General features: G+C 35.7%; 1 protein-coding gene across 1 annotated transcript in view; it reads right to left on the reverse strand.

Moving 5' to 3' along the window:
- RYR2 (ryanodine receptor 2 (cardiac)) overlaps positions 1-13,374 on the reverse strand; it is a gene marked incomplete at both ends in the record, with an annotated part of 182,510 nt that overhangs the window by 84,934 nt on the left and 84,202 nt on the right. The window contains 7 exons of the mRNA XM_008945486.1: positions 130-289; positions 982-1,142; positions 1,927-2,041; positions 3,072-3,424; positions 4,277-4,485; positions 10,459-10,633; positions 12,530-12,738. Of these exons, the coding sequence (XP_008943734.1) occupies positions 130-289; positions 982-1,142; positions 1,927-2,041; positions 3,072-3,424; positions 4,277-4,485; positions 10,459-10,633; positions 12,530-12,738 (1,382 nt within the window). The remainder of the gene's footprint in view (positions 1-129; positions 290-981; positions 1,143-1,926; positions 2,042-3,071; positions 3,425-4,276; positions 4,486-10,458; positions 10,634-12,529; positions 12,739-13,374) is intronic.

The raw sequence follows: 13,374 nt of genomic DNA on the forward strand, positions 1-13,374 counted from the left end.
CTGTCTTACCAGTGACAATGACTTCAATGACTTTTTCTTCCAACCTTGTACAAAAGTTTCTAATAAGATACAGTCTGAGGTTTCAGTTTTGCCTCTTCCCACTGGAAAACACCATCAAAAAATACTCACCTGATAGTACGTGCCTAGTTCCTTGCCATTAGCTGTGAAGGTCAGCAGGCCACTTGCAGCATCGACCAAGCAACCAATCTCCAGACCATTATTATTACGTCCTTGTCCAGGGCTCATGCTCTCTCCTGCGCACACCATATAGCAGTTGCTGCGTTTTATACTGAATGTCAAAAGACAAATTTATTTATGGACAGTGTGTAAATTTTGTGTAGTGGACTAAGAACAAATCTCCATGGCTGCAACCAACAGGGCTTTGTGGCTGAAAACAACAGATCCCACCATAATCAATGCCAAATATTAAAGGAAATTGATAGGTCAGAAACCTAGACTTCATAACTTAAAAAATAAAACCTGAAGATGACAAAATATGAACAAGCTAAAATCTTTTGTAAAATTCCAAGAGACAAAACTGACATTGGATTTTAAGTGACTTAATGTTAGGCATAACACAAGGTTTCTAGCATGGATCACAAGCTGAATTGTGGAAAGAAACTGTTGTACTAATTTTAGCCTGCTCAAAACCAAACAGGTCCAAAAATACTACAAGATGTTTCGCTGTACTTTCTACCAGTTCAAAAGTTAGTATTTACAGGATCATGGTCTGAAACTACATAGAAAAGCTGAGTCATTTTACTTTCCAGTGCCTATTGATTTGATTAATTCATTACTCCCTTGTTTCTTCACAAGCAAGAGGAGAGAACATGCAAAGTTACACTTTTTCCTATTACTTTGTTGTCTGAACTTTTTTACATCAATTCAGTTACATTAAATGGGGTGGATTTACAGTTTATAAGCTGTTAGTTGCTTTGATGGGTATAAAATATGTATCTTTTCAAGAAAATTATAACCAACCTCTCATGAACCTTCCCTTTTTCATCTCCCAGTGTAACTGTAACAGTACGCACTCTGTCCAAGTCAAAGCTTGTGTCATACTGGTGAAAGTCCGAGGTAATCCAGCCCACCCAGACATTAGCAGGCTCTTGACCAGGAAATATTCTCACTGAGTAATAGTACTGTCAATTAAAAAAAGGCAGTAAATGTTAGTATTTGATTTCCAGTACATCAGTTTGATCCAGAATTAATTTGTTGCTCTAAAATCTGAAAATATGTCATCTCTTCAGAAATAGCGTAGTGCAAGTGCAATTCATAAGTAAAGCAACAAAAGAATAAAACACTAATCAACATACAGCAAATAAAACATGTATGTTAAAACACAAAAGATTAAAGATGCAGCTTATAAATTTGTATTGCAGTATTCTGAATCATAGCATTGTAGGCTATTTTTATACTGCAGCTACAATTTTATACACTGTAGGTGACTCAGTTTCTAGGATCAGATTTCTAAAACATATTTTAGAAAAAAGCAAATCCATGCAAAGACAAATTATTTTTTCCTTTAAATGTTTAAAAGTGTGTACTTTTTGAGCTGATCTTGTCAGAGAAAAATGAACAAAACTTTCACTAGGAATTCCATTAAATAACTGTTGAGTATAATTAGCATAGATGTTTTGAAATGGTCCTGAACATTGACCTATTAGTGTTATAAACGGTAGTTTCAAAAAATGGATTCCATTTATTTATGGCTTTATATGTGGGAATTGTTTTTGTTTTGACAATCAAGTCAAAACAAAAGGAACGTAGTGGTCTCATCTTCAATAGTACAGGTCTACCACAGACTTTTAAACAAAAATCTTGCCTGAAAATGGCACTGTTTCTGAAACTCTTAGAAGCAAAATCATATAGTTATTAAATGAATAAAAAGGAAACAGCTAAAATACCAGTCCTATGTTACAATACCGTGGAAGTTTGCATCAAATAATCATAGTCATCTCTATCATCTGCTAGCACATCCTCAGTAAGCCGTGCAGAGTGACTCATGCTATAATCTGGCTTTGTTCTCCTCAGCATAAACCTGTAATAAAATAAGTAAAATAAAAATCTATAGGGAAAGCACAATATATCACCATATATACACAAATGACTTTTACATTGATAAATTATTCCTAAAGACTTAATATTTACTATGCTTGCCCTAAATACAAAGTATTTATGACATTATTGATACATAACACTAGTTAGGTTTTTACTTCCATGAAGATTAAACCAAACTAAATTATTCAGAAAAAAGAAAGAGACAAGTTCATTTTTAAAAGCACTTAAATGAATTCTGAGCTTAAATTATATATTCAGAAGTTACTTGGAAACTATACTTATGTAACTTAAATTATGCGGCTGTTAAGCACCTATGTTTACTTTGGAAGAATGTGGAACCTTAAATGACCTTCATGCATTTAAAAATACCATCCATATGCCCCAGTTTATTCTGCAATTCAAATATTTAACAAACCAAGTTTGGCAAAGAAGAGCAGAAAAGGAATGGATAGCTGCAGTAATACTGTTTGAGTAATGACCTAGAGTTTGCATCTCCTAAGCATCATTGAATTAGTGTTTTGCTCCTGTTTCTATTACAAAAATACTAGAGAACGTACTAGAGAATATTCTTATGATTATTTGGTTTATTGAGTGAGATAAGACGCTAATATATATTTCTAGATAAAGATTATCTAAGACTTTCAGCTTTTTGGAAGACACGTGAAAAAAAATGTTGAATGTCACTTTGAAGACATGCCAGTTCTGTCAGAATGGATCTCCATGGTTTTAGAGTGCACTTCACATGATGATCACAAAAGCTTTCACAACAAACCAAGTGGTAAGTTTCTAGTATCTTGAAAAATGTTTTCAGTTTTCTGCTTAATATAAGTATTGCATATGCTGGAAATTAACCACATGAAGGTTAACTGTTCCGCCTACTGTGCTACATTCAAATTTAGGGCAGAATTAAGGAAAAATCTCTGCATGCCTGACTGGCATTTTCCTCTACTATTAATGAAACAAGAAAAAAAAAATTAAAAGAAAAAAGGCAAGCCAAACGCATTACTAACCTTTGTTTAAGACGTGAAGGCTTTTCTTGGACATAATCTTTATGGTTGTTCAACTCTGGTTTTGTAGCATCTTTTTCTCTTTCTGTCCGGTCAGGAACTAGATGACCATGAGCAGTTTTCATTAGAACCTCAAAATCAGAATCAGCATCATAATCTTCCAAGTCACTCTTCGGGCCAAAAAGACCAGAGCCTGGTAACCCTCCTGCAGCTGATCTGGAGAAGACCTCAGCGCATTCAATGGGCATGCTTAATCGAAAAAACATGACGTCTGTTTTACTGTTCTGAGAACCAAAGGACTTCTGTGTGACCTTCAGGCAGGGGCAGCTGTCTATGGTGCCATCAATTCTCAACACCTATCAAACGTAAACATGGAGTTGTTTTGAAGCTGATGCTTTTCCCACTTGTAAACATTCAACTTATATTTCTAGTATAAGCATACATGACTTGCAAAACTTGCAACAGTATTTCTGTCCATGGTCAAATGTGTTGTAGTTATGTTCCGACACTTTAAGGGGAAATGAATGCTATGAGAAATGGAGACTTTTGTTGTTCAGATGTTAAACAAAAGAAGCACTCACAAAGGAATGACCTCTCTCGACATACCTCTTTGCAACATAAATACAACTCTGCCCAGAACAACCCAAACTAACTACTACAAATCATATATATACATATGCAAGAATACAGATTATTGCTTAAATACTACAGGGATCACATCAGCTGGAAGAGTTCTGATTCCATCGGTTTCAGAAGAATTTTATGGTACACATACAAGGCATAAATTGACTAATAAATACTCATTAAAATCAAAACAATTTAGTTACAGAAAAATCACTTCACAAAGTGTGTGCACGAGAACACATTATCTGTTACATAGAAATGCCCAGCTTCTGAAGCGGTTTAGAAACATAGCTCTCAGTGCACAAGGCAATCTTCATGATGCCATCTTGTTGAATTAGTCTCGGAGAATCTCATGTTTGCACACATGACAGATTCATGGATAAAAAAAATACTATCAATGAAACAATTCCATTACCTGCAACTCTACCGAACGTAAGAAATTTTTAACATGTGCAAGGTTCATCCAGAATCGGATCAGTATAACACATTGAAAATTTGTCTTGTCTAGAAGTGCAAAAGCAGAAACAGAATTCAAACACATTCATGGCAGAAGCACCTAGAAACATTTTAACAGGATCACAAACCTCAATATGTTCATGATTTTGTGGTACTGGTAGAAACTGAGGGAGCCTTTTACTCAGCCAAATGGTGATGTCTCTGTTTGTATTAACAGCGAAGGGTTCATACCCTTCCTGTAAGCCACAGATAGTGAAATATTTTAGAGTGCTGACATCTTTTCCAAAGTTCATTCTTCCCACTTGAGATGGGCCCAGGCTGCACACAGGTAGAAATCCTTAAAATAGGATGAAAGAATGGATCAGTTATATAGCATGAACATCAGAGAACTACTCTCTTCCATAACACAGTTATAAATCGTTTGGAAAAAAACAGGTTTAAAAAATCCCAAACTAAAAATGTATAAATGCAGACAGTCATTAATAGCACATTACTTCTTGCACAACACCAACTACTGTACCAGAAATCTCATTTTGTAAAATAAAGCTCTCTAATAGTCATGGATCTGTTCATACAAGACTCAATTTACTTCATAAAAATCTAGGAGTACTTAAAGGAGTCTGACAACCAGGTATTGGTTAATCTCTCAGGTAAGCTCACAGAAAGTTGACAATTCACTCCAAGTCTTACCACTTATGATATTCCTCCTAAAATTCCATTCAGCATGGTATTTTGAGAAAACGCTAAAAATTACTCCAAAATGAGCATAGTGCTTGTCCATTAAGCTCTTGTAGTGAAAAAATTACAAATATGCATCAAGTGCATGCTTTAGAGTAAAAACAAAAATCATAACACTTTGTGGCTCTGGATAATGAGAACTGACAAAATCATAAAGCAGCCTCATGAAACAGCAGTTTGGCTTTGGGCTAGGATTTTTGGTTTTACATTTTAATCATCTTCTCATTTGTAGGCATTTGCTCTCTTACTGTTTCACTAGCACAGAACTCACTTGGGAGTCCTCTGCACCGCTTCAAAATTAACTTTTTTTTTTTTCCTCAGATTCAGCATCACAATTCAAAAACCTAAGGAAATCTCTTCTTTTGACTGTTCCTTTTCATCCTGATTTTTAATTTCCATTGCTACATTTGATCTAGCTATTAACAAAATTATTTTGTTGATATAAAAGACAACAATGAAGCTCTGGTCAGTGATTCTGGTTCAGTTGAATGTACTGAAGGGTATGAAGAGAAAATACAACTTCCTTAATTTTCTGTAGGCTGCTCAAGTAAAAACATGGGTAGAATATTTATTCCTTGTATGTTCTTTAGAGACGAAAGCAACTCCAGAGCACCATCTACAGGAATGAATGCTCACCAGATAAAAGATCATCCTTCAGTACTAACTCTGGAAGAATTAATTAAAGATAGACAATATTGCTTAACATGTGTATGTGACTCAAGCACGCTAAATTTAGAGACATACACTATTAGTAACAAATTCAAGTCCAGATTTTTATCTTCACAGCAAGGTTCTTAAATCACAAGACATCAACTTCTCAGATAACACAAATTATTTAGACAAGATTCATATCCATTCTGTTAGTACAAATCCAGTGGCAAATAACAATAAAGAGTATTTTCCAGCACAAAATGAAACTAAATCTATTATACAGCCTTAACTAGGAAAGTTATATTTGCATATATAGATATATACTGTGGTAAAGCTCAGCAGCTCTAGTAGGGAGGATTTACTTGGCTCCCTGCTGAGTTAAAAGAATCGATAAGCTGTTGTAGATGATTTTAAACAAAACTAAAAATCAAAACTCTGTTTTCAACAACCTTTCAAATCTCATAGTTGAAAAATAGGAGCAACCTTCTACAGATACCAAGATGTTTGAGAATGGGTTTTCACAAACGAGTCGTGACAGCATGAATCCGCACAATATTAACCAAAAATGACATAATTTTTGCTATGAAGCACATAGGTACATACAAACTAAAGCACATGCTTTTTCTATCTGAATCACCTCACCATTTGACTTCCAGTTCCTATTGATATAAAATCTTTTCAGCTGTTTCCAGGATGTATGGCACCCATATTTAGAATCTTAAGAAGTTTTGCTTTACACATCTTAGAAAGATTATAGTAGATCTGAAAACGGCCAACATGAATGCAATTGCTTTCTTATGAGCAACAATTAAAGAAATTAGAATACTTCAGCCCCCACAAAAAAATGGGGAGTGGGGGTGGTATGATACATACCTCCATTATGAGTGGCATAAAGAAGATGAACAGTAAAAGAATTTTCAATGTCTTCATAACAAAAATTATGATCAAAGAAACTGTTTGGTAGCAAGCATCAAAACAACAGGAGGAATTTCCTTTTACACCACTATGGAATTTTCTGTAACAGCATCATGGATGCTAAAAGCTCACATTTATTCAAGAAGTACTTTTGGTACAAACACTGTTATATTTTCATAGAAAACACCAGGGAACAAAAGCTTTAAAAAAAGGTGTTCAAAGGCAAGGAGGTGTAAACTGATCAGCTGCAAACATGCCACACCTATATATGTGTATTTATTTATTATTATATTTATATATATGAACGATTGTTTTATTTTTCTGCACAGGCCAAATACTTCGTGAAAGGAAGTAGCAAACTCTATCTCCAACACCTTCATAATTAACACATAGCCAGTTCTTCTTTATTACAGACTTCATGACAATTGGGAAACAATTGCTTTACAAAACAAAGCAAGCAAGAGCAGCTGATGTTATCAGCAGATTTCAGTAAGCACACATAATAGAAAAAGCAGATAAGGTAATTAGATGCAGTACAAAACCCAAGAAAAGATGATCAACTCCATGAAGAGTAAGATGTATAAATGACACAAAACTAAGTCAAACAGGAATATTTAAAATCTTATTAATATTTACAGTGCTCAAACAAAATGCACATTAGCTGTTAATTCTTCTACCTATGCATTTCCTGTGGACTCAGAAAAAAAAATCTCACACATAGATTCATCCCTAGAGATGAAGCAAATATTTTATACACACACACAACCAAAATGTAAATAAGTATTTGCAAGATTCCCTGAAAGAAAACAAAGAAATGGACAACAAAATTTCTACACAGGTAGAAACTGATGTTTTTACTCAACCTAGTATTTTCTGCCAACCTTGTAACTGTAGCCAATATGACATCAAGATGAAGATTTCTGTCACCAGTACAAATTTCATTGATGCCAGAAAGGTACGGCACATGTAGCTAGCTCCTGCAAGTAATTGTAACTATACAGTAACTGTTGTTCTGCATGAATGGAATATAAATACCAGTGACAGTCCTAGTCAGGGAAGCACTACTTCCAGTCTTGGTGAAATTCTGCACTGATTTGCCAATGGCATAATTGTCATTAAGGTGTTTCGGGGTTCTTCCGTATCTGGTAAACATGGCATCTCATCTTACAGGGAGTGTGCTCGTAAGGCAGTTATGTGTCTGACTGTGGAATAAAAATTAACTTGAAGTATTCTTTGCTAAAGAGGTAGCCAGTCATTTGAGATGTGATACTTCACAGATCCTGGGCAGCCCTTGCATGCTAGAATCTCCAGGTACATAGCTAGGCTATGGAGGAAAACTTTTATTTTACTGTAAGAAATAGTAAAGCATGTAGAAAGACTTTGACACTAACACCAGAAAAGTAACTCTCTAGCATTGTCTGTCACATATAGCGAAAGCACAGGACAGCAACACTTTTTATAATATTCTCTACTTTCAAGAATACAGGATCAACCTCCTGACCTAATCTGTAATGTCAGACTCTCACTACAGCACACTCACATAGATCACAGGTTGACAAAACAAAATTTGTTTTGCAAAGTGTCCTTATTCAAATCTACAGTGTGAAATTTCTCTTACATACATGCATAATACTATGCAATTACGTTTAACTGTTTTACTACTGAGATGGTATCTCACAAACAAATTAGTCTGCCATGATCCCAAGAAGCTCCATTTGTTGGTAGTACAACGTTAAGACACAGCATATGATGCTTCCTGGTAAGCTGGCAGAATGCCATATTCCCTTTTCACTGTCCCTGCATAAATTAAAGCTACAGGGCTGATTTACAGTCAGACTGCATCTTTCAAAACAGGACACTGGGCTCTGATCAGAAATTCTCTCTTTTCTTCTAAAGTGAAAGGTCTGTTTCTGCAGCATCACATGGTGTACACATAATTCACTGATAGAAGTGACCTGCAGAAGGGTCTCCATGCTCTTAAGCAAGAGTCATTAACGAAACCAAACTGAAGCCAGCCTAAAACAGATAAAAAAGTGAAATCGCTATAGAAATCATATTTAATTTGGGTATCTCAGTCATGTGTTTGTGTATACACACACATACATAGAGATGCTATCCCCCTACCATGAAATGTGGATGAAATACTCATCATATTTACAAATATTGATCTGGAGGTATTAAATCTGAGATCAACGAACACATTGCTTTGAAAACAAAATAGATAAATCTAATTTCAAAGGCAAGCTCTTTTCTACAAACATGGCACTAGAGGAATTTAATGTGAATTACAAGATATTGTGACAAATCTGTAAGGCGTGACACCGACATTAAGTCTTTGACACGGTTACCAAGGCCTTCTGGCTCCATGTCAAACCAGGAACTACTTTAGCAGTTTCAGACTCAGAGATCTATTTAAAACTGAACCTGCAGCTAGAAACAAGTACCACAAAAACTATACTACCATCATTTCATTAACTTAGGAACTTTCAACTTATTTCATCAGTGTTCATCAAAATAATGGTCAAACAGCCTACCCTCAGAATTTCACAGAATTCCAGCTTCTCTGAAAATCCCTCACTCCTCAGTGTGATTATTCTGCCTAACAACTGGAAAACTGTAATAATTTAATGCCTATACCACTAACAGTAAGCCAATTCACACTCATTCATGTTATCATAGTATCTAAGGAAATCTGAAGGCAGTAAAGTAATGGGCATGACTGAATGCAGTAAAGTAATGGACAAGGGTCTAGAAAATTAGTGACAGTTATCTCATTTTAAATGAAATCAAATTATCCCTAATTCCATGGTACAGCAGAAGAAGGGAGAAAAAGAAGTTTACTTTTCCACAGCACTCCTGAAAGTAAGATACTCTGAAATCCAGATGAAAGTGGTTAAAATTCAAGCAGGGAACTGCCTAATTAATAGGTGTAAGATTCATATTTCCCCTGGGAATAGGAATCAGTAACCTAAAGGTATCATTTGCAACTTTTACTGTTCAAAAAATTTAACTTTGTCTCTCAGACACAGATGTATTATTTAACAGATGTATAATACATGTGACAGAATATATGTACCTACCACAAATGAAAGAGAAAGCTTAAAGCTTATAATAATTCCTTTTAATGTTACCGTAGTTCAAAAATTTTAGGCAGTTATCTTCATTAATGTAATTTCTTAATCTTTTATGTACCTATTCACACATCAGTATGTAATTAAATTGATAAACAAAAATACTTTTGTGTTATAGAATCAACCTGGCACTTGACACAAGCTCACAATCTTCACCATCTTTTGCACTCACACAAGGTACAGCTTCATGGTAAACAAAAACAAGCCTGTGGACTCCGTAATCTTGTACTAGGAACGCTACAACACGTGCAAAACTCAATCTGCTGATTCAGAATTAAGTGAAAGATTTTGGATGCTAACTTTGTAGCAGGTGGCTTTATCCTGGATCAGGTGTCATTTCTACGCCTAGAACTAAAACAAAACTTTAAAGCTGGCTTAAACTCCCTACCATATGTTCTCACTAATTTGACAGAAATTTGGTAGCATTTCAGTACTTGATCCAGATAAAATTTAATGCCCCTGCGCATGGCAGGAACATTGGACTAGGTGATCTTCACAAGTCCCTTCCAACCCAAACCATTGTACAATTCATTCTATGACTCCACTGTGATGACCTGCTGCAGTGCAAATTATTTGTTAGCCGTCAGGAATTTGCAGTTGCAGACACATCCTTGCAAAACAGTGGAAAGGTCTTATCACAAAAGATGGTTGCAAAGTTCACCACAGAAAAAGGCCTTGCCTTATCCTCACACCCAGCATGCCTCTCTTCCACAGGGGTGATACTAACCAAATAGAGAAAAGGACAATGGGTTGTCCCCTAGAGAGAGGTGGGAGGAAGGAAAAGAAAACCAAGAAGCGCACCACATTCAAGGGAAGCCAGAGCAAAAATTGGGCAACATCAGCAAGTTAGCAGCACAAAATATTATAGTACTTACCGTCACCAACCTCAAAGTCCTTGAACGCAAGTTCTGAACCTGAGTCATCAAGCAGGATTTCACCATTTAATGTGAACATCATAGTGTGCTCATTCATATCAACCATGCATCCAACAACATCTCCTGCCAACCAAGAGCGGCCAAAATGCTCATTGCCTTGATGCCACCGCTGTGCCTGAAAAGAATTTAAAATAATTTCAAAGAGTAATAGTGAAGATGTATGTGTTCCCCTCTCCCTTAGTGGTACAACTAACAATTAACCCACTCAATTACAGCAGCACTAAAATTAACACTTTCACAGCATGTAATTCCAAAACAATGCCTGCAAGTACTTCAAGCTGACTTTGAAAATGGAAATCCAACAATTAACTTCCTGCAATCACCCCCAACATCAGTACTGTAAAATGTTGCTAAGTGAGCTGACAGAGGAAACTGCTACTTCAACATTTTAGTAAGAGCATGGCTTATTTTTCTGCAGAAGCAGACTTGCAATGGAAATAATATGCAATCAGTTACAATGTTAAGTAGCTGCTTCACAAACTTTTTTAAGCAATTGTTTTCATTTAATTCAGTAGCCTATAAATTCATTACTTCCAAACAAACATTATTATTTCCTTAAGTATAATTCTAAATAGTTGTGTACAAAATAAATTAAACTTCTTGTCATACCAGATTTTGGAAGGAACAGAATTGTCCATGGATGAGACAAGCATTCTGAGCCTCTGATAGATTCCATAATAGTTGAGGGCATGATTAATGATTCACATGACTGACCTTCAAGCCAAAGACTGCAACGGCTTTGGATGGGGTCTTGGATTGGAATTCAAATAAATTAACGTCTGTCAAGAACTATTATAACACCCATAAAACAAAACAATGCTAATAACAAATAGGTTCCCCATTCATATATTCCATTACAAGCATATTTTTGTCCTCTGAGCCATACTGAAAATCCTGCAATACAAATGAGCCTTTGTGTAACCTGAAGGTCAAAAACTTCTCTCCAACTAAGGAGAGGACCCATCAAAATCAAAGACAAGAAAACAGCTTTTTGGATTGAGACCTAAAGGTAGAAACCTAAGTTTCAGAAAGCAAACTACTTTACAGCTGGTCTAGTAAAGACACAGGACTGAAATAGTTTACTTAAGACAGTCAGGTCATTTACAAAAGCAACTTTTCAGTGCCCTTTTTAAAGCATCTTCTTACATAACATGAAACTGGGAAAAAAAATTAAATTCCAACAACATGAATAAAATACTTCTTGAGAGCTTGGTCTGACCAGGAACAGCCAGGAATATTGCTGATTTCCGTGACATATTACAACAGCAATAAAGGAAATTAATTCCAACATCAGACAAAAGAAACATTTTTATATGAGTCATCATTAGCCTTAAAAGCAATTGTGAGCTAGGTAGCAGTTGTACTTGCCTTCATACTGAAATAAAGTTTTAATGAGTCATTTAATCCATCCATCCTGATGAAAATTAGTATCATATAAAATACTTTGTTTCCTTACATATTTTTTCCACTAGATTTCTATCTCTCATTGTCTCATGCAGAGTTAAATTTGAGCGAAAATCACTGGTTCTATCATACTTCATTTTGTTTAAACTAAGGATTTCCATGAAAACTTAGGTGTACTCTTTGTAACTTTTACATTCCTATAAGAAACTTGTATCAAAGTTTGCCTCAAAGACTTATTGTGAATAATCTTAACCATATTTTGTCTAGTGGTAGTTCTTGTAGAGAGAACAGAGTAAAAATTTAAATGATTGACTCATAGTTAATTATAGCTCTGCCGGTACTTTGAATTCGAATGCATCACTTAGATTTTCAGTGCTTTATATGTAATATACAAATACTGTGAAGCTGTGAAAAGAATTAGAGAAATGCCAAACCTTCCTCATTAATTTTTTAGGTGACACTGATCTTCCTTATTCCACCTACACCCTCAGAGAAATAATTTCATAAACCATAAATGAAAGAAGGCAATCAAGTTGAGGCATGGAATAAGATGTAAAATTAAACATTTTGCAATCACTCATGTTATTATAGGTAAATATATACAAACCTTAAAGCCATCAAAAACAAAAGCTTCTTCATCTGAGCCAAGCTCCTGATCTGGCAGACAGCCTGGCCTGGTCCACCCAACTCTCATGTCTCCTGCAGTAACTGCCTCAAACTCAAAGTACCACTTCCCAGCCTTCACTGCGTAAGTCTTTTCTGTGCGGAAGATCCTGAATTTTTCCATCATCCCACTGCACACATCCAGTCTCATCGCTGTAAGGTTTTTAAAAGAAAAAAAAAAATGAAAAAAAAATACAGAAAGTATTCAACTACTGAAAAAAAACGAAGACGGTGAAAAGAAAAAGCAAAGGAATTCCTTTGAGCATAGTCATGAAAAGAAGAAAGTGCCTACAGAACAGTGTTATGGGGAAAGTGCCCTGCCCATTATGCTTAATCAGCACACTTGGGTACCTCTCTGAAATGACTCTACACTAATTCATCTTCAATGGGGGAAAAATAAAAAGCAGAACTCAGAAGTCTGAGTCACAGAAACATGGATTAACTCACATGACTGGACTATGGCAATGGATGGATACATGTTTTTTAGGAAGGACAGGCTGGGACAGTTGTGAGGAAAAGTTGCTTTTTATGTGAGAGAGCAGCTGGAATGCATGGAGAATGCAATGGAGGATAGTTCAGGAGCCAGTTCAGAACTTAAAGGTCAAGATATGCAGGCAGACCTATATGAGTGCTGTAATGGAGTACTCCAGGGGTACTGGCGTCTACAGTGATATTGGAGACAATCCTGTTTAACATCTTTGTTTATGACATGGATAATGGAACAAAGTACACCCACAGTAAGTCTTCAGATGACAAAAACTGCAAGGAGCAGCCTATGCACCAGACAGT

The sequence above is a fragment of the Merops nubicus genome, unplaced genomic scaffold (genome assembly GCF_000691845.1).
Source record: "Merops nubicus isolate BGI_N331 unplaced genomic scaffold, ASM69184v1 scaffold788, whole genome shotgun sequence".
NCBI classification, from domain to species: Eukaryota; Metazoa; Chordata; class Aves; order Coraciiformes; family Meropidae; genus Merops; species Merops nubicus.